The sequence below is a fragment of the Ornithorhynchus anatinus genome, chromosome 2, assembly GCF_004115215.2.
Source record: "Ornithorhynchus anatinus isolate Pmale09 chromosome 2, mOrnAna1.pri.v4, whole genome shotgun sequence".
In the NCBI taxonomy this organism is placed as follows: domain Eukaryota; kingdom Metazoa; phylum Chordata; class Mammalia; order Monotremata; family Ornithorhynchidae; genus Ornithorhynchus; species Ornithorhynchus anatinus.
In genome coordinates this window covers 21,325,350-21,347,371 of record NC_041729.1, presented here as the reverse complement: position 1 = coordinate 21,347,371, position 22,022 = coordinate 21,325,350, and the positions used below count along the sequence as shown (strand labels likewise).

The 22,022-nt window shown below is 46.6% G+C and overlaps 1 protein-coding gene across 8 annotated transcripts in view; it reads left to right on the top strand.

Annotated features, from left to right (window-relative positions):
- Positions 1–22,022, top strand: part of OSBP2 (oxysterol binding protein 2) — a 319,410-nt gene that overhangs the window by 278,377 nt on the left and 19,011 nt on the right. For all 8 annotated transcript variants that reach the window (XM_029055253.2, XM_029055237.2, XM_029055229.2 and 5 more), the window contains 4 exons: positions 483–600; positions 2,987–3,053; positions 3,718–3,855; positions 13,264–13,509. In XM_029055253.2, the coding sequence (XP_028911086.1) occupies positions 483–600; positions 2,987–3,053; positions 3,718–3,855; positions 13,264–13,509 (569 nt within the window). The remainder of the gene's footprint in view (positions 1–482; positions 601–2,986; positions 3,054–3,717; positions 3,856–13,263; positions 13,510–22,022) is intronic.

The window sequence follows — 22,022 nt, the reverse complement described above, 5'->3', positions numbered from 1 at the left end:
TGGACTCTTTCCACTGAGCCAAGTGGTTTCCTGAGATGACAATTATTAATTACTAATAATAGCCGTGGGATTTCTTAAGCACTTACTGTGTACCATGCACTGTGCAACACACTGGGGAAGGAACAATCAAATCAGATCAGACACAGTCACTATCCCACAAGGGGCTCCCAGGCTGAGGTAGAGGGACATTTTCTAAACTGTACACCTATTTAATGTCAGAGGCAAGTTTTGCTATTTAGAGTTTTTTTTCCATTTCATAAATTTTGAATGAGATGACTCTGTCAGTAAGCACAAGCACCATAATAATTATTATTATTATTATTATTAAGGCAAAGGCAAGGGGAAAGTAGGGAAGTTTCACCCAATGCAGTGTATTAGAAGCCTTCAAGTTTCTCTTTCAAGCTTTTGCTAACATTTTGTGGAGTAAAGAATCTCTTTTAATACCGTGGATTAAGAGGGTTGTGGTCTGCTTCTGTCTTCAGTGGGCCTGCTGTCTTTCAAAGGGGAAGCCAGTGATGAAGATGAGGAGACGGAGTATTTTGACGCCATGGAGGACGCACCAGCTTTTATCACAGTAACTGCAGACCCCAAACAGCACAGGTAGGTCTCTGACCAGCTGCTATGCCGTGACTGGCAACCCCATATCTTGAGTCAAAGATGTAAGCTCCTTTAGACCGTAAGCTCATTGTGAGCAGGGAATGTGTCTGTTTATTGTTCTATTGTACTCTCCCAAGTGCTTAATGCAGTGATCTGCACACAGGCGCTCAGTAAATATAATTGGATGAATAAATGGACCCAAGTCCTGGATGGAGCCGGGCCCAACTCCTTACCTCCTCTTCCTCCTCCCCAGCCCCGGGTGCATCTGCGTCTAAGCTGATGACAGGACACAGTCCCTGCCCTCAAAGGAGCCCATGTACCAATAAAAATGATCCACGATCCCAGGGCTAAGAGACTAAGGCTTCATAATCTGGGGAGAAGGGGGTGGGATGTGTTCAGACAAAGGATGCTATGGTGACTTTGTCTGTTCCTACTGGCACCTCTGCTAACCCCTTACCCCTGGTCTTGCCTGTTGGAGTGCATCCATTGCATCATGCCCAGTAGCCTCTGTGCCCAGGGAGAGTCAGCACCTCAGGGAATGCACCCATTTCCCCCTATGCCCTAAGCCACAGAGTAGCCTGGGAGATGCCCATCAGCAACCAAATGAAAGCAGGAAAGGGAGTCCTTCTAGGGATGGTAGGTTAGATATTTATTCAATCATATTTATTGAGCACTTACTGTGTGCAGAGCACCGTACTAAGTGCTTGGAAAGTACAATTCAGCAACAGAGACATCAAGGACGTCACCTGAGAGTCAGAAGGTCATGGGTTCTAATCCCGGTTCTGCCACTTTTTTGCTGTGTGGCCTTGAGCAAGTCACTTCACTTTTCTGTGCCTCAGTTCTGATTTATGCTGTTGAGTCATCTTCGACCCATAGTGACACCATGGACATATCTCTCCCAGAACACCCCACCTCCATCTGCAATTGTTCTGGTAATGTATCCATAGAATTTTGTTGGTCAAAATAAGGAAGTGGTTTGCCATTGCCTCCTTCTGCGCTATAAACCTGAGTCTCCACCCTCGACTCTCTCCCATGCCACTGCTGCCCAGCACAGAGGATTCTTGACTTGTAACAGATTGCCTTCCACTGGCTAGCCACTGGCCAGTGGCTAGAAATGGAATGGGTATGCCTCTGCTTGATTCTCCCTCCCGTAGTTCATTCAATAGTATTTATTGAGTGCTTACTATGTGCAGAGCACTGTACTAAGCGCTTGGGATGAACAAGTCGGCAACAGATAGAGACAGTCCCTGCCATTTGACGGGCTTACAGTCTGATCGGGGGAGACGGACAGACAAGAACAATGGCAATAAACAGAGTCAAGGGGAAGAACATCTCGTAAAAACAATGGCAACTAAATAGAATCAAATAGTAGTTGTTGAGTAGTAGTTGAGACTGGTAGAGTACTAGAAACTCTCTAGGTGCGACTCTGAGAGGGTAGTGCCGCAGTTACCTCACCTGTAAAATGGAGATTAAGACTGAGAGCCTAATGTGGGACAGGGACTGTGTCCTACCCAGTTTGCTTGCATCCATTCCATTGCTTGCATCCACAAATATAATAATGATAATAATATTGTCCTTTAGAGTTATGCAATATCACCTGTAGATCATTCCGGCAACTTGACAGCCAATCCCAAATGGATTGATTGTCCTTTGGAATGGACTGGGCCAACCACAGCTGCTCTCCCCATCCTGGGCCACATGGAACCCTCTGGGAGGGGCAGAAGGAACCCAGCTTGGTCCCTGCCTATAGCTAGAGCTTGCCAAGCAAAGAGGCCCAGGAAAAATAGTGTGGCTTTGGGGAAAGATCACGGGGCTGTCAGAGGACCTGGGTTCTAATCCCAGCTCCACCGCTCGTCCGCTGTGTGACCTTGGACGTCACTTCACTTCTCTGTGCCTCAATTACCTCATCTGTAAAACGGAGATTAAGACTGTGAGTCCCATGTGGGAAAGGGACCATTTCCAACCTGATTAGCTTGTATCTATCCCAGGGTTTAGAAAATTGCTTGGCATGTAGTAAGCACTTAACAAATACAACAATTATTGTGAAAGTAGTTCTCAACAAATACCATATGCAATTACCATTTTTTAATTTAAAAAGGGGTGTAATTGCTATGCAGCACACCAAGGGGTTGTGACTTGTCCAGAGTGGCCCCAGGCTGCACTGCTCTGTCAAGTAATTGTTTGAACTCTAAGTGTCATTTGAGATCAAGTTCCTCTTCAATGTGGGTTTTGGATCTATTTGCTACTGCTCTTTCACAGTTTCATGGCAAATGCCCATTCAGAGGTAAGGTGAACGTTGGCTCTAGTTCCTGGTGGGGTCTTTCTGGATCCAGTGTGGCACAGGGAGTGGAAGGGCTGATGGTCCACATGATTTTCTCTGTTTCCACAGACGTTCTGGCAGCAGCCTGAGTGGGGCCAGTGGGGGCCCCGCTGATGACTGGAACGTGGAGGACAGTGTGAGTAACGTGGGCCAGAGTGGGTAGGATGGCAGATGGCAAATAATTGACAAGGCCTCCTAGGTAGCAGTAGGTGGATGTCAGGTGGACCAGAAGTTGGCTGGGAGTCAGAAAGTCTGGGTCCTTGTCAGAGCTCTGCTTCCCTTCACTCAGCTTTGGGGCCTAGTGGACCCTATCCGCCCCCAGGATATCCCTGGAATGCATAAGTTCTGTGGAGCTGGAAGCAAGAGGAAACGGAGGTTTGAGAAGGGCCACATCGAGGGGCATTTCAGGGCAGTCGGGGCACACAACTCTTATCCCTGGCACATTTGTCTGGCTTGAGTCACCATGCGGGAGCAGATGTCTGTGCAGCCCGGCCCCAGGATGAACCGTGGGGAGCTTGGATCATGCTCAGAGGTAGCCATTTAGGCTTGTACACGGGACGCAGATACTTCTGCTTTGACACCTAGTAAGCACTTAACAGATACAGTAACAGTAACCATCCCAAATAACCATAATTATTATTATCCCGGTTATCAGTCACCTTCGGTGTAGGAAGACTGCTTTGCCCTGAAAAGCCATTTGCTGCTAAGTGCTGCTAAGAGCTTTCGGGGCCCCTCTCAGCATCCCGGTTCATTTCCTGTATTTATGGGAAGCCCGGGTCCTTGTCTCCCTCCTCCACCAGGTGTTTGAGAGCCCTCAGCCGACCAAGACCAAGGTCAAGCGGCGAACTCGCATCCCCAACAAACCCAACTACAGCCTTAACCTCTGGAGCATTATGAAAAACTGCATCGGCAAAGAGCTGTCCAAGATCCCCATGCCTGTAAGTGAGTGTGGGCCTTGGGGCAGAGGAGCCAGGGGGAGGGTGGGTAGGGGAAGGGGCCTGGCAAGGGAGGGGGAGTTGGTGGGGGATGAGGGGAGAGGGGAGGGAGAAGAACTTAAAATCCTGTGTGTTCTCGTTGCTTTTGTATTTTTAACTGAGTCATTAGAGGCAGCTCGCTTTGGTTAATAATAATTAATAGTAGTAGTTTTATGGTATTTGTTGAGTGCTTACTATGTGCCAGGCATTATACTAAGCACTGGGGTGGTTACAAGAAAATCAGGTTGGACACCGTCCCTTGTCCCAGTTGGGGTTCACTGTCTCAATCCCCGTGGTGCCTGTTTTCTAATCTTGCACGAGATTTGCTCCCAATTGTATTTATTGAGCACTTACTATGTGCAGCGCATTGTACTAAGCGCGTGGGGGAGTACAATATAACAGAGCTGGTAGACACATTCCCTGCCCACAGTGAACTTTCGTTCTAGAGGAGGAGACGGACATTAATAGAAATAATATATTATGGATATGTACATAAGTGTTGTAGGGCTTATGTGATAAGTGCTCCCTGTCTTCTTCATAGGAACACTGGGAATTTTAGATTTTTAAAAACCTGTAAAGCACAGAAAACTCCTCAAGGACTGAAAAGTGCAGTGACTTGTCCAAGGTCACACAGCAGACAAGTGGAGGAGCTAGGATTAGAAACCATGACCTTGGGAATCCCAGGCCTGTGCTCTATCCACTATGCCGTGCTGCTTCAATGCACATTCCTGTGCAGACTGTGAGCCTCATGTGGGACAGGGACTGAATCCAACCAGATTGTCTTATCTCTAACCCAGCACTTAGTATAGAGCTTGGCCCATAGTAAATGCCTAACAGATTCCCCAGTTATTATTCTTATTTGGAGGTGCTCAGACTGTCCAGTTGCCTAGCGGGGGTTTTCGGGGAGAACCCCAAGTTAATATTCAGTGAGAGCATCTCACTACTAAGTGCCAATGTAGAGTTTGAAGCCCTGCAGTCAGTGCAGCGGGGCCTAGTGGATGGAGCGTGGGCCTGGGAATCAGAAGGACCTGGGTTCTAATCCCGACTCCACCACTTGTCTGCTGTGTGACCTTGGGCAAGTCACTTCACTTCTCTGGGCCACAGGTACCTCATCTGTAAAATGGGGAGTAAGACTGTGAGCTCCATGAAGGACAGAGACTGTGTCCTACCTGACAAATTTGTATCTATCCCAGCACTTAGTACAGTGCCTGGCACATAGTATGTGCTTAAAAAAAAACCATAATAAGAATAATAATAACTATTATTATCATCGTCATTATTAATGCTATGACGACACTCCCCAGACCCTATTTCAATGAGTGGCTGACCTGTAAGGGGCTCACAAGCTAAAGGGAAGAGGAAAGGGAAAGGACCAGCCTAGAGGGCAGAGTATGTGACTTCAAACTCTGTTGTACTGTACTCTCCCAAGCGCTTAGTAGAGTGCTTTGCACACAGTAAGCGCTCAATAAATACCACTGATTGACTGATTGACCCAGAGAGGAAAACACCAATAAAGATAGTCACTGGGAGGAAATGGGCCTCAACTCTTTGAGCTCCTCACATCTCCAACCCCTGCACCATGACCCTCCCTCCTGTCTTTCTAAACGTGGGAAAAAGGGGGCTCCTGCCCTGGGTGGGGCTTCTTCTCCATGGCACCCCACAGCCTGCACTGCTCAGAGAGGTGATAGTGTGTGGCCCGAGTTTTGCTGACATCCCCTTCCGCTGTGCCTCTAATAGGTGAAAGTTTTGACCCTGGATCTCTGCTCTCTGGGATTTTTCTGGACCTTGGAGTTTTGTCTGGTTAGGCAATTTCCCACTTCTCTAAAAGGTTCTCTGCTGTTTGGCACCAGGAATTTCGCTGCCGATGAGGTAGACCTCATCTGCCTATTACCAATTGAATCCCTGGCTCCCTTGCAGGATGAGAGATCTTGAGGCAGGCAGGTGAGATCCAAGGCTCCAGACAAACAAGCTCTGACCTAACCAGTCACCCATAGCCTTGTTGGAAACTAGGGGAGGGTGAACTGGGGCTCAGATGTTGTCAAGGACACGTCTCGGCATTGTCTCAAACCTGGAAAATCAATCCAATGAGGCCTTGATAGGGCTGTCACCTTGAAAAGGGGAAGCCAAGGAGATGATCTCTGCTGTGGCTCAGTCCTTGGTAAACTGACAAATATTCATCTGCCACTCAGGTAAAAATTCTGTTGTAACCTTTGTTGGATGCTATGGGTGGATGCGCCGCCTGGACGGACATGGGGACAGACACAGGGACAGAAAGGGGGATGGACAGGAATGTGTGCCAACTTCCACGGGGCCTGCCAGTGCCCGCACCCATGTCTTTCTACCTCTCCTCAGGTGGAGGAGGCTGTCCTGGACATTCGGTAGCCGGTTACAGCCATGCAGCTTGTTGCATTTGAGCTTCCGGGCTGCACGGGTGCTGCTCCGGGGATTTTCCCTATGGGATGTGCCTGTCCTGTCCCTTGAGTTGTAAACTTGGAAATCTTTTGTTAAAGTGGAGATAGGAAAAAACGGGGATAGGAATTAGAGGTGCCCAGTTCTTCAGGAAGCAGGTGGTGACTTTGGCTTCTTGAGAAATGTAATGGAGTCCCAGAGTCATCCGGCCCAAGGGCTGGTGGATGATGAGGAGAACTGCAACTTATTGGCTTGGAGTCAGTTCTGTTGCGACCCTCTTGTTTTTCTTCAACAGTTCTTAAGCGAATTTCAGTTCAGTCAGTTTCACATAGCTCTAGGTGGGCATTGATTGGGAAACAGATGGAGGCATTTGGACTGCCGGATTGTAGCATTTTGCAGGAACCAGAGACCTGAAGCCCAGACAGCCCCCATGGCCAGTTCCAGTCCAGTGTTCAAGAAGTAGCTATGGTCTCACTTCTGCTGGGGTACCACCAACCCAGTGGGATTCCCCTAAGGGCTGCTCAGGGACCACTGTGTTGGTTTCAAAGTTCCTACCATTCGTGTGTGCAAGATCCCTGCCCCCTTGCAATGCCCCTTCTGAGACTTGTAGGGGCAAGAGCAATAACTGCCAGGTTCTAAGTGTGAGAAAGAGAGAAGGCCAATACATGTTACCGTTACCATCCCGAGAACCATAGTACCATTAAGAAAACTAGTATCATTTATTGACTCTGAAATCCTGGCCCTAACTGGGTAAACAGGAATCTTATTTAAACCTGGCAAAGTAATAGTAGTAACATTATTGAGCGCCTGCTTTGAGAAATAGAGAATGAAAATAGCAAATGATGAAGTGACACGTTCCCTCCCCACAAGGAGGAAAGGTCAGTACTGTTTTAGTGGTGATAGGTCTGCTAAGACAAGAGAAGACAAAAGCAAAACAATCCAGAAATTGAATCGAGCTTGACAGAGGAGAGCACTGATGCGCTATGGAAAGAGTTGTGGGCATGATTCAGGATCTTTAAATTCTACCTCCAGCTCTGCCACTGACTTACCATGGAAGTTGGGAAGTCATTTAAAAAAAAAAACAAACAAATTGGTATTTGTTAAGCACTTACTATGTGCCAGGCACTGTACTAAGCACTGGGGTGTATACAAGCAAATCAGGTTGGACTCAGTCCCTGTCCCATGTGGGGCTTCACAGTCTCAATTCCCATTTTACAGTTGAGGTAACTGAGGGCCAGAGAAGTGACGTGACTTGCCCAAGGTCACATAACAGGCAAGTGTCAGAAGCAGGATTAGAGCCTGTGACCTACTGACTTTAAGGCCCGTGCTCTATCCACTACGTCCTGCTGCTTTTTCACCTTTGGGAGCCTCAGTTTCTCAAGCTGTAAAATGGGGACAGTACTCTGTGTGCAACAGCAGGGTGGAGGCATGAGGACAGCAAAAACTGCTTTAAGTTCCTGGAGGGAGGGGTGCTATAGAAATCCTTGTTACCTTTGAAATGGGGAAAAGAATATTACCCAAAAGCCTTAGAGCAGAGTCTTTTTTTAACTATGAGATTTTTTTTTAAATCAGAGAAGTAATTGAGCAGCTCTCGTGGGTTTGCCTTCCTGGGAGCCCAGCCGAGCCCAGCCCGGCCCAGCCTGGCCCAGCTCCCCCGCCACAGCTGCCGCTGTTCACAGCCATTAGATAATCAAATGAGTGAATTTGCAGTTCTAATTTAGGAGAGAGCACTTTGTATTTGGTTGTAATTGGCTCTTGAGTCTGAAATGTTATCTACAGTATTGAAATCTGGTCATTTGAAGATGGCAAGGTGATCTCTTTGGTTAAAAAAGCCCCTCTCAACCTCACAGCACATACCCCCAAATCAACGTCAAGTTTGTTTAGAAGTCTGGGTATCCCTGCCCTGAGGAGGACTTGGCAGGACTAGAAAAAGCAAAGACTTGGGGGTGAGCAGAGGAAGCGTTGTTTGGTTTTGTGCTACTGGATTTGGGAGGTAGGTATGTAAAGTGGGGAGGGGAGACAAGTCAAGAGTCTTTTGGATCCTAACCTGTAATATAAATCTTTGCGTCTTCTTGTTCTGAGTCTACCAGCCCTCCTGCTGGTCCTGACTGGGAACACCAGACTCAGAAGGAAAGCCTGAGCTCCTCAAAGCTGACCAAGACATGCGCTTGTCTTATAATAGTGACTGTTATTACTATTATGACACTTACTAAAGGATTTCTATATGTTAAATCCTGGACTAGATACAAAGTTATGAGATCAGACCCAATCCCTGTCCCACATAGGGTTCATAGTCTACATTATCCCCATTTTACAGATGAGGAAAACGAGGCTCAGAGAGGTTTAAAGACTTGCCCTGGTCTACCCAAGCAGCATTGGGGTTGGAACTAGAGCTCAGGACTCTGGACTCCAAATTCCAGACCTACCTTCGTTGAGGGAGGGGTAGGCCCAGAATGGGAAACCACCAGGGGTACAAAAGGAGTCTCAAGGTCTGGTGATTCCTTGGGTGGAAGTTTTGGGTGGTGGAGAGAGTACTTAGGACAGTGCTTGGCACAGAGTCAGAGCTGAACAAATGCCACAGTTCATTAATTCTCAGTTGGAAGGAATAGAGTTGGTGGGGGAGAGGAGGGAGGCAGAAAGAGTGGTGGTCAGGAGGTGTGGGGAAGGTAAAAACTCCAGCTGCTGGGCAGGAAGGGGAAAAAATGGACATAAATATCAAAACGGGCTCTGTGGAGTTGGGTACAAAAAGTGACAATATGTCCTGGACATCAGAGCTTGGGAACCACTGATCTAGAAAGAGCTAGCCCATCTAGCCCTTTTGGAAGTCTCAAATCAGGGGAGACGCATGGCCTGGTGGCAAGAGCATGGTACTGGGAATCAAGACATGGGTTTGAATGGGCTCGTGAGGTCATCGTGGATTGGAGGGGAGGCAGTGGGGGGCTTCAAGGGAGAGTTAAAGTGTGGCAAAGGTTGTGGCGATAGGAGGCAATGGAGGAGAAATACAAGAACTGACTAGAACAGAAAAGTTGGCTAGCAGAATAGAGAACTGAGTTGTCACAGGACAGAGTGAATTCGGAATGGCAGAAGTTGAACTGGTGCCTGGATTTCCACCAGCTGGAGAGGGCCCTGAGCAGGAGGAGGGGGCGAGAGAGATGAGAATTTAATCAGGATTTATTTAGAGGAGCCGAGAGATGGGCGGAAGCAATTTGCTGGGTAGAGCATTTGCGGCACACGACGACATGGCTGAGGCTGTCTGAACAGGAAGTCTGACAGATGTTCCCTCAGTGGATCTGTGGTCGCCATTCCATCCATCATCCCATCTGGTGGTGCAAGTCCATATGCAATAGTGGAAAATTGAAGAGAACAGGCATGATGTCCTGGCATCCAACACCTGGCCCTCCCTCATCATCATCCCGGATTCTTTGCCACGGAATGACGGAGACAGAATCAGCCCTCAGAAGAAAGCACGGGGGGCGGGGGGGACTCACTCTTAGGGAATCATTCGTCTCAGACAGTAACCCGCCCAGAAACATTTTCTTCTGGTCAGATCTGCTGTGAAGGTCTGTCACAGCAGAGTATGTGTAGGAGATCCTGAGGCTGATACTTAACTCTGAGTCTTTGCAGGCGAAAGCTACAATATGAGATGATGACACAATTCTGCATGTGGTGAGCATTTGTGTCCTTTGGAATTCAACCCCAGTTTGGAAAGCCAATTGTTATTAAGTGTCTGGGTTTTAGAAAATCAGTTCTTGAGTGTAGGACCTTGAACCCCATCGAATAACACTGGGGATCAGTCTATGTAGTGCTCTGGGACTTGTCCTCCTCAAGGTTAATCAATAGCCAGTTCCACTGGCTGTAAACCTTCCCTGCTGCCCCCCCCCCCCCACCTCCAGATAGTTAATTAGTAAAATTTAATCATCTCACACAGAAATGTGGAACTACTGAAGGGGGTAGATATTTTGTGTGGTGTTGCAGGGTTGAACAAGTAAAATATCCCACTTACCAGTTGATCAGTCTAAGATATTTGAGTGCTTACTGTGTACAGAGCACTGTACTAAGCATTTGGGAGAGTACAATGCAGTAGGTACACACAATCCCTGCCCTAAAGGAATTTACAGTCTAACGGGGTGCAAGTAATGCTATTGCAGCAAGTATCAATTAAGCAATCAATATTGAGTGCAGAGCACTGTACTAAGCACTTGGGAGAGTACAGTACAACACAGTTGGTAAACACTTTCCCGGCCCCCAACAAGTTTCCGGTCTAAAGGAGGATACTTACAAAGAAACAAGTAGCGAAGGATGAGGAGGATTAACTCTGTCATTCTGGCTCCATTGAACTAAATGGTTCCCTGGTAGCATGAAAGAATTAATGTTTTTCCTAAAGAATCTACTTCACTCCCAGAGAAAACCTTACTCATTAGACCAGTTCAGATAATAATAATAATAAAAAAATAGTATTTGTTAACTGCTTACTATGTGCCAAACACTGTTTTAAGCTCTGGGATAAATACAAAGTAATCAGATTGTCCACGTGGGGCTCACAGTCTTAATCCCCATTTTACAGATGAGGTAACTGAGGCACAGAGAAGTAAAGTGACTTGCCCAAAGTCATACATCTGATAAGTGGCAGAAACGGGATTAGAACCCACAACCTCTGACTCCCAAACCCGTGCTCTTTCCACTAAGCCACACTGCTTCTCTGTATTTATTAAGCACTTACTATGTGCCTAGCACTGTACTAAGTGCTGGGGTGGATACAAGCTTATTGAGTTGGACAGAGTCCCTGTCCCCTGAGGGGCTCACAGTCTCAATCCCCATGTTACAGATGAGGCCCAGTGAAGTGACTTGCCCTAGGTCACATAGCAGACAAGTGGCAGAGCTAGGATTACAACCCATGAACTTCTGATTCCCAGGCCTGTGCTCTTTCCACTTCACTATAATAGTAATAGTAATAATGATATTTGTTAAGCATTTACTATGTGCCAAGATTGTTCTAAGTGCTGGGGTAGATAATAATGTGGGTATTTGTTAAGCGCTTACTATGTGCAGACCACTGTTCTAAGCACTGGGGTAGATACAGGGTAATCAGGTTGTCCCACATGAGACTCACAGTCTTAATCCCCGTTTTACAGATGAGGGAACTGAGGCCCAGAGAAATGAAGTGACTTGCCCACAGTCACACAGCTGACAAGTGGCAGAGCCGGGATTCAAACCCATGACCTCTGGCTCCCAAGCCCATGCTCTTTCCACTGAGCCACGCTGAGTTATCAGGCTCTCCCACGTGGGGTTCACAGTCTTAATCCCCTTTTAACAGATGAGGTAACTGAAGCACAGAGAAATTAAGTGATTCGCCCAAAGTCACACAGCCGGCAAGTGGAAGAGCTGGGATTAGAACCCTTGACTGCTGACTCCGAAGCCCATGCTCTTTCCACTAAGCCATTCTGCTTCTATGCTCTATGCCCACTAGGACAGAATGCTAGAGAGAAATTGGCAAGGACAGAGGAGAAAATCAGAATAAGGAGCATTTTTGTTTCTTCTAGGAATCAAGTTACGGTCCACTCACTTTGTCACCTTGCTCCTGCTGTTTCTGAACAGCCCAGGCTTTCAGCCATCCATACTGAGGAATCGAAGGAAAGATTAGGTTCTTGTCATGGGGGGAAGTGGAGGTGGGAGCTGCTGTTAAAAGCAATCTGGAAAGATGTCTGCCCACATCACATGCTCAGTCGGTCAAGAAATTGTATTTCCTGAAAACTTAATCTGTACAGAACACTGTACTAATGGTTTAGAAGAGTTCAATGCACTTATTAGACATTATCCCTGCCCTCAAGAAGCTTACAGTCCAGCAGGGGTGAGACAGGGCCTAAAATGAATTACAGATAAGGCTTGTCTGCCTGTATGGACTGTAGAAGGAGATCAGCGAGGTGAGGTAGGAAGGAGAGAGCTGATTGAGCGCCTTAAAACCGATGGTAAGGAGTTTCCTGTGATGAGAAAGTGGATGGGCAAGTGTTGGCAGTTTTTAAGGAGTGGGGAGATGTGGACTGAACCATTTTTTAAAAACTATCTGGGCAGCAGAGTGAAGTATGGGCTCGATAGGGGAGAGGCAGGAGATATGGACATCAGCAAGGAGGCTGATGCAGGTGGGATATGATAAGCGCCCGGGTCAGCATGATAGCGGTTTGGATGGAGTGGAAAGTTGGGATTCTAGAGATGTGAATCCAGTAGGATTTGGTTTCAGATGGAATATGCAGATTGAATGGGAGGGCTGAGTCAAGGATGTTGGAAGGCCGTGACTGCTGTAGCCACCGTGATCGTTGGAGCCTGGACTGCCTTGCCTGAACATGGAGGAGCTTGAAAATCACCTCTCCTAGATGCTTTGTTCTGCAACTCCTTTTTGTAGTTGCCCCTGTTTTTATCTCGTTTCACTGTTTTTATCCTTTCTGCCTTTCCTTATGTGCCTGTCTGCAACCACCTTCTTTCCCCTTGCGCTTGGATCGTGAGTTCACTGTGGACCGGGGACTCTGTCTGAATCGTCATCCTTATTCTCCTCCCCAGTGCTTAGTAGAGTGCTCTGCATAAATAGGCACCCATCAAATACCAGTGAATGAATAAATGAATAAATAAATAAATGAAATAACAAACAGGCACACTAATACCCTATTTAGTCAGAACTCCAATTAGTCTCCTGGGTGAGATCATTTCACTGAACTCCACCTCAGTCGGTTGCAGATTGTGGACCCAATCCTCCCATGTTTTAGTGAGCCATTTCCCATCCCTGCCAGGGAAGTTCGCTAGCCACTGTTTGTCGTGTGGAGTGGATCTCAGTTGACCTTGGGCGAGCACGGTGAGTTTGAGCATTCATGTCCAACCCAATGAAAATCAACAGAAGACCCATTGGCCAAGCCTCATCCCCTTCACCCCTCTCCGCTCCAAACAGCGCCAGGCAACAATCTGTTCTTCCCTTAGGTGAATTTCAATGAGCCCCTGTCCATGCTCCAGCGGCTGACTGAGGATTTGGAGTACCACGAGCTGCTGGACAAAGCTGTCAAGTGCGAGAACTCGACAGAGCAGATGTGCTTTGTGGCCGCATTTTCGGTGTCTTCCTACTCGACCACCATCCACCGTACAGCCAAGCCCTTCAACCCCCTGCTTGGGGAGACCTACGAACTCGACCGGATGGACGAGCTGGGCTTCCGTTCACTCTGCGAACAGGTGAGCGGCGTCCAACCCCCAGGAATGAGTAGCCGGTCGCTTTCTCTTGTTCAGGTTAGGGATGCTCAGGAAGTCTTAACTACCCAACCTAGGATCTTTTCCAAAGTCCAGATCCTGGGCACTGGGTTGGGCATTGGGTCTGGAGCCCAGTGGTACCACCAGCTGCTTGATTTTATGTCTTTTCTAACTGACAATCAATCAATAGCATTTATTGAGCACTTAATCTGTACAGAGCACTGAAATTGTAATAGTATCTATTAAGAGCTTATTGTGGACAGAGCAAGAAACAGCATGGCATGGTGGATAGAACACGGGTCTGGGAATCTGAAGGTCATGGGTTCTAATCTTGACCCCGTTACTTGTCTGCTGTGGGACATTGTGGCAAGTCACTTCACTTCTCAGTGCCTCAATTCCCTCATCTGCAAAATGGGGATTCAATACCTATTCTCCCTCCTATGTAGACTGTTAGTCTCATGTGGGACCTGATTATCTTGTATCTACCATAGCACTTAGTACAGTACTTGGCACCTGGTAAGCACTTAAATATCACAATTACTATCATTATCATCATTACTGTTATCATTATGAGTAGCCTGAGGAGCTCATCAGGGAGAACACCAGAGGCTCTGGCTCAGGATGACCTATGCTAAGCAAAAATAGATTTTGGTTGTTTTTTTAAAAAAAATTGGATATTAAATAACTGCATCCGTGCTAGCAAGATTGTGGTCGAGCTGGGCCCTGCACACCTGCAAAGAGAAGAGTCACAGGCTGATAAGAGTCAATCATCCTGGGCCATGGAGCCCAGAGTGGGAATGAAGAAAACACTGAAGGTTATAGTCACGTAGCCAGTGCAGGGAATGGGTGGCCCAGATGCCGACAGTTATTGAAAGTGAAACATTGGGACTGTTACTTGAATTGGATGCAGTTTTGAACAAAAGCATCCTCAAAAAGCTTAGATTGTGCTCTGTTCAGCTAGTGTCAAGGGGCTCAACTGGGATACCTGGTAGAGCCTACTGCAGAGGAGATATGAGAATTGAAGCAAGCTTTCCCGCCATTTATGGCTAGGTCTGCAGGGTGAAGATTTCAATGAACAGATAAAACTCCCTCACCTCATTTAAAGCCACTTGCATTAAATGCCATTTAGGTTAAATGAGACACTCTGAATTTGGGTCCAGAAGCTTATTTGAGTATCTTACAGGGAAACATGTATGAGTGTGAATCCATGCAGGTCTGCCAGTGTGGGTATCTTTAAATATAGGTCATAGCCCTTTTAAAAGGGGAAGGAGAAGGACCAACAATAATTTTTTCGAGGGAAAATATCCTTGGATTTAACTGAATTGCAGTTGTTCTTGCTCTCCAGAATTCATTTATTCCAGAGTCCATTTTATATTCTCTGCCTAGGTTAGGATCTCAGTGCTCTGCACTGCTTTAATCCTACACTTGGGGCTCTTTTCTCTTTGGCCTTCAGTGATTAAACTCCAAATGGAAAACTCCTTTATTCTCATGATGAAGCACTTTGTTGTAATTTCAAATCCAATTATACAGAGTCATTTTAGGTTTAAGACAAGAACACTGGAGAAAACGATTTGAACAGAAACTCTTTTACCGGAATCTTCTTTAATGACATATGTAAGTAGGAGCAGCTCATGAAAAATGGGCTAATCTCTCCTTTCTTGAAGTCAGCAACACTTGAAAAAGAAAAGAGCCACTTAAAACTATGAAATCAGTGACATTGCATTTCTTTGCTCATTAGTACCAGGGATATTGTTCAGTCCAGAGTACTGTAGTTTTTCAACTTTTCTTCTCCCATTCCCATTAAGCTCAACATTCTGTCATACCCTGGAATCGCCTCTTGTATTGTACTCTCCCAAGCACTTAGTACAGTGCTCTACCAATAGTAAGCGCTTAATTAATACCATTGATGATGTGATTTCTGTTGAGGTCAGAACCACAAGGCGGTTAGTGGAGTCTATCATCCTGGGGAGATTGATTGCCCAGTGATAAAAAGAACAATAATAATTAATAATTATGGTATTTTTTGGTGCTTGCTCTGTGCCAAGCACTGTGCTAAGTGCTGGGGTATTCATCCATTCAATTATATTTACTAAGCGCTTACTGTGCGCAGAGCACTATACTATACAGGCATCAAGACATCAATACAAGTAAACAAGCATCAATATAAATAAATAAAATTACAGATATATACTTAAGTGCTGTCGGGCAAGGAGAGGGGAAGAGCAAAGGGAGCAAATCAGGGAGACACAGAAGAGAGTGGGAGATGAGGAGAAGTGGGGCTTAGTCTGGGAAGTGCTCTTGGAGGAGTTGCGCCTTCAGCAGGGCTTTGAAGGCAGGGAGAGTGATTATCTGGTGGATTTGAGGAGGGAGAGTGTTCCAGGCCAGAGGTAGGATATGGGCCAGGGGTCAGTGCTGAGGCAGGCAAGATCGAGGCACAATGAGAAGGTTATCACCAGAGGAACAAAGTGTGCGGGCTGGGTTGTAGAAGGAGAGAAGCAAGATGAGGTAAGAGGGGGTGAGGTGATGGAGAGCTTTAAAGCCAATATTGAGGACTTTTTGTCATATCTGACACAGCCCCTGTTCTATATGTGGCTCAGATTAAGGGGGAGGAGGAGCAGGTATTTAATCTCCATTTTACAGATGAGAACACTGTAAAATGTGATTTGCCCAGAGTCACACAACTGCCAAGTGGCAGAGTCAGATTTAGAACCCAGGTCTTCTGACTCCCATTCCTGAGCTCTTTTCCATTAGGCTCAGGAGACGGACTAAAAATGTTGCATTTTCTTAATTTAAGACAGCTAGTTGACTTGTGCCCTTTTTCAAGGTGATTTGAAGAGCCTGGAGTGGAAAGACCACTCAAAAACTAGGCTGTGAAATAAAGTTTGAATCACTCCCTGGGGTTTTTTGGTTTGGTTGGGTTTTTTTGGTGCTGGTTTTTTTTTCTTTTCTTTTAATCAGCACAAAATTGTATAGGGAGATGTACCCTTCTTCCAAGATGCTACACATGGGTTTTTTTCACCTTTTTCAAACAAAAAGAACCCAAGGAAGCTCAGGAGTTAGGGAGAAGGGAGCAGCAGAGATGCTGCAGGTCAGTCTAGCTATGGTTTGGCCAGCTCTGGCAGGTGACTTGGAGGCTGAATTAGAGTGGCTACAGATGGGAAATGTCTTTCCCTCACTCTCCAGAAGGGTGCCATTACCACACCATTTGGGACTGCTTTCTTTGTGCTGAGCACTTACCTGGGCCCTGTGAGGAATTCAAGTAAGAAATCACATTCCCAGCCCTCAAAGAACTGTGTTCTTTGGAGTGGCAGGAAAAACAAAATTTAATATACATATAGCATTCTGTCCCACCCAGGCACAGATTCTGCAAATCTCACCTCAAGTTCCAATTCCAAGCATCAGGGATTATCATGAACCCCTTGTATCCTAGCCTTTTTTAAAATGTCTTGAATTGGTGTTTAGGTCGGTCTTTGAGCTAATGTTTTATGAGTCTTTGTGTTTTATGAGTCTTTTTAACATCAAATCTTCCTGGGAAGTTTTATTAGTAACAATAATAATGATAAAATAGTGACATTTGTTAAAGTGTTTACTATGTGCTAAGCACTGCAGTGAGTGTTGGGGGTAGATTTAGTGCAGTCAGATCAGACAGACTTAGTCCTTGTACCACATTGGGCTCAACATCTAAGGGAGAGAGAGAGCAGTTATTTAATCTCTATTTTACAGATGAGAAAACTGAGGCTCAGAGAAATCAAGTAACTTGACCGAGGACACACAGCAGGGAATAGCAGAGCCTGGATTAGCAGTCTTGTTCTCTTTCCACCAGGCCGCAGTACGTTTTGTATGTAAAATAACAACAACAATTTGTTGGGCAGAACCTGATGCCCTGGAAACATTACCTTTGTGGAACTTGCTGAAGGCATAGAGTTGATTTCCCTTAGAAACTTCTCATGCTTCATAAAAGGTTCTGAGGATCAGAGCAGAATTTATGGTAATTTGGGTGGAATTACCGGTATGTTCTCAGAATCTGAAGGCTGCAGATCTATCATTTCTACATTAACTTGAGCTTGAAAAGGCAAGGGCAGGCAAGTGACTCTGCCACTTGTCACATCGGCTATGTGACCTTAACCTTGAAGCAGTGTGGCCTAGTGGATAGAGCATGGGTCTGGGAGTCAGAAAGACTTGGGTTCTAATTCAGACTCTTCTACTTCTCTCCTGGGTGACCTTGGGCAAATCGCTCAACTTCTCTGTGCCTCAGTTACCTCTTCTGTAAATTGGACATTAAGACTGTGAGCCCCATGGGGGACATGGACTGGGTCCAACCTGATTAGTCTGTGTCTCCCTCAGCACTTAGTTCAGTTCCTGGCAAATAGTAAGCACTTAACAATTACCATTCCAAAAAAAATGTTCCCCACTGATTAGTTTAAACCATTTCCTCTTGCTCACCCTTCAGTGATAATGTATAGCCACAGTCAGTATTCTTTTTGTCAAAGCTTTTCATAGGTTTGAAGACTGATACTGAGTCACCTCTTTAGCCTTCTCCTCTCCTGTCTAGACTCACCCCAAGTCCTATAATCTTACTTTGGAGGGCCTAATTTACTCTATGGGAGAAGCAGAGTGTCCTCGGTGGAAAGAGCAGGATCCTGGAAGTCAGGAAGCCAGGGTTCCAATTCTGACGCTGTGACTTGCCTGCTGTGTGACCTTGGGCAAATCACTTAGTTTTTTGGTGCCTCAGTTTCCTCATCTGTAAAATGGAGATTTAAATACCCATTCTCCCTCCGGAGCCCCAAGTGAGACAGGGACCACGTCTGATCTGATGATCTTAAATCTACCTCAGGGCTTAGTATAGTGCTTCACGTGTGGTAACCACTTAATTAATATTCTTTGGCACCCTTGGATTGTTCTTAGGGCTTTTCTCTGTTCCCCCCTCCAGTTTCTCCACATCTTTTAAAAATACAGGGAACATGATCCTTCCTAATGGATCTGACTTTCACAACGTCCTTCTAGTTCACATATCATCAGGCATCTTTGGGGAAATCCAGAACAGACTCGCTCTATCAGCCACTGATTGTCCTGCTTCAGTGTTTGGAGGGAAGCTGGAAGGAACCTGAGTATAATAATAATAATTATGGTATTTATTAAGCGCTTACTATGTTCCAGCCATTCTACTAAGCGCTGGGGTGGATACAAGCAAATCGGGTTGGACACAGTCCCTGTCCCAAGTGGGGCTCACAATCTCGATCCCCATTTTATAGAAGAAGTAACTGAGGCACAGGGACATAAAGTGACTTGCCCTAGATCAAACAGCAGACAAGTGATGGAGGTGGGATTAGAATCCATGACCTTGTGACTCCCAAGCCTGAGTTCCATCCACTACTCCATGCTGCTTCTCAGTATCTGGCTTGACCCAGGCTTCCATTGCAAGCCCCAGACCCTCCATCAAGAGGCTTTGTCTGGGGCCCCTAGCAAGGAGTGTTTAGTTGATTGTTTCTGTAGATTAATTGAGGTGTCTTTGGTACCACACCTGTCTCAGCTCCCTTCCTCCAGCTATCCACGGTCAGATTCCTTCCAGAGGGGTTGCTCTAGCAATACTAGTTCACAGCTCTTGCACACATGTTCAGGCATGCACGAATGCACACACATACACTCTGCACTCATTCAAACCATCTGAATGCAGAGTCCCCACAATTTCAAACTGGGGCCCCTTTGGCCTGGACAGGCTGCCATCTCTTCCAGCAATGCAAGGTATTGAGTTAGCCCCCAGTTTGCAGGCCAGCTCTTTCTGGCTCATTAGTCACCACTAAGTCCCTCACATAGAAGCCCCTACCAACAGCACGGTTGCAAAATCACTGGGCTTTGGGGTATTGTCTGAGTTTAACTGTGATTGGGCCATTCCACTAAGGACACTAAACCCCATAGGCCTGAATCGATCTGTCGCAGGGGATTTCTGAAATCCTGCTAAATTTCTCAAAGAGACTTGTCCATAATTATAAAGGCCGTTTGACCTTTTTGCTGCTGGCTTTCCATGGATGCTGCAGTGCGTTGAATTACAACTCGTGTTCAGGATGAATTAATTCCCTAGCTGCCCCAAAACGCACATAATCCATTTCTTCCACATTGGCAGGGTGAACCCTCTATTGAGCCAATAAGCGCCAATCCACTTACCCTAATAGGATTTGATTTGGGCAGTTACATTGGCTTTTATTAGATTTCACTGCATTCCACCCATTGATAATCCATTGGCTCCCGAGATTTAGGCAGTAATTGGCATTACACACTTAATCTACCAACCCGACAGGGGGTCGGTTTTGGGGGTCACTTAGTTATGGCTTGTTGACAGCCACCATCATACAAACAGCCAAGCGGGAAACAGGGAGGTGGGTAGATAGCCGGCTGGCTCTGGGACCAGCTCACACGCAGGTGTTCGTCGGTTGATACAGGCACATTTGTGCATACACTTGCCCAAACACCCACTCATCCCCTCACCTCACACCCACTCACACCCCTACCTCCCTGGCAGTGTCATGTGGAGTCACACTGGTGATCCATCCAGACTTGACAGTAGCCCAGTGGATGCTGGAGGAACTACTGTGACTCACTTTGGGCTTCTCTGGATCCAGGCAGAGGCTTTGCTTTCCCATGACATGACGTTCATCAAATATAATTTTATTTTAGCTCAGTGCTCAGCACACAGTAAGAGCTCAATAAATACTACAGACTGACTGACGGATTCTCCAGTTCCACTGACTATCGAACATGGAGAACTGGACTTAAATTAAAATAGAAGTGATTGGGGTGAGGCGGAAGAGAGACCTTACTATGGGTAATTATAATATTAGTGATATTTGTTAAGTGCTTACTTTGATGCTGAGTTCTGGAATAGATGTAATACAATGACATCATACACGGTCCCTGTTCCACATGGGGCTCACCTTCCAAGGGCAAGAGAAAGCAGGAATCTAATCCCCATTTTACTGATGAGGAAACTGAGGCACAAAGAAGTGAAGTGACTCACACAGCAGAAAGGGACAGAGCCGGGATAAGAACCCAGGTCTCCTGACTCCCGGGCCCGAGCCCTTTCCACACGGTCATGCTGCTTGTCCAGTGTTGATGTGTCCCGGAATGGGTCACTAAGGAGGTTGTGATTCCTCTGCCTCTGGAAATGTTTAAGGATAGCGTGGCGGCCTCAGCCTGAGAGGGTTTGGGGGTAACCCTCCGGGGACTCGGTGCAGAACTGCGTGACCTCATGAGCTCCCTTCCCCCAGTTTTCCCATCTGGGCAGTCCTCACTGTCTCTGGAACCTCAGTATGGGTGGACCTATCCCCTGCTTCACCATCCAACCTCACCCTGCCTCGCCCCATCTAAATTAGGGTGAGGCTCCTTCTTTGCCTGTTTAGACTTGGGGACCCAGAGGAGAGTTTTTCTCTTGGAATTAATAGAGGTGGTGAGAACAAATGAGACCATGAAATGCTTTGTGTTTCTTCGAACAGAGGTGCTGGGTAGCTGCCACAGGAACCCACAATTGTGTGTGTAATAATAATGGTGGTACTTGCTAAGCGCTTACTATGTACCAAGCACTGTACTTTTCTATGGTATTTGTCAAGCACTTACTATTTTCCAGGAACTTTATTAATAGCTGGGGTAGGTGCAGCAGCAAGACACAGTGGCAAGAGTACGAGCCCGGGAGTCAGTAGTCTTGTTCTAATCCTGGCTCTGCTACTTTGCTGTGTGACCTTAGGCAAGTCACTTCACTTCTCTGTGCTTCAGTTACCTCATCTGTAAAATGGGGATTGAGACTGTGAGCCCCATGTGGGGCAGTGACTGTGTCCAACCTGATTACCTTGTATCTACCCCAACACTTAGAACGGCGCAAGGCTCGTAGTAAGTGCTAAACACATACCATCATTATTACTAAATACCATGATTATTATTGTCATTACTATTAAGCTAATCAAGTTGGACACAGTCCATGTCCCACATGGGGCTTACACTCTTAATCCCCACTTTACAGATGAGGGAACTGAGGCACGGAGAAGTCAAGCGATTTGCCCAAAGTCACACAACAGACTAGTGTCAGAAGTAGAATTAGAACCCAGGTCCTTCCGTCTCCATAGGCCCATGCTCTATCCACTAGGCCGTTCTGCTTCTCAAGCACTCTGTGTTCCATGATCTTGTCTTCCCCCAGGCATCAGAGTCTGCCAGACTGTGCTGGAGATAGTAAAGCCTCTACAACCACTGGTTGGGTGGGAGGACTCTGAGCCACCTTGAGGCTGAGAGGGAGGGAAGACTCGGTGCCGCGCTGTGGCTGGGCGGAGTGGCTCTGAGCCACTCAGGGGCTGGAAGAAGTCTCTGTACCACCCTGCGTTCCGTACCATTCTCTGGCTCACAGAGACGCTTTGTTCCACAGACATTTGGTATGGTGAGTGGCTTCGTGAGAGGTGACGACACTAAGGGCTACACAGCCAGTAGAGTGCAGACTGGCTGGAGCTGACCCAGACCTC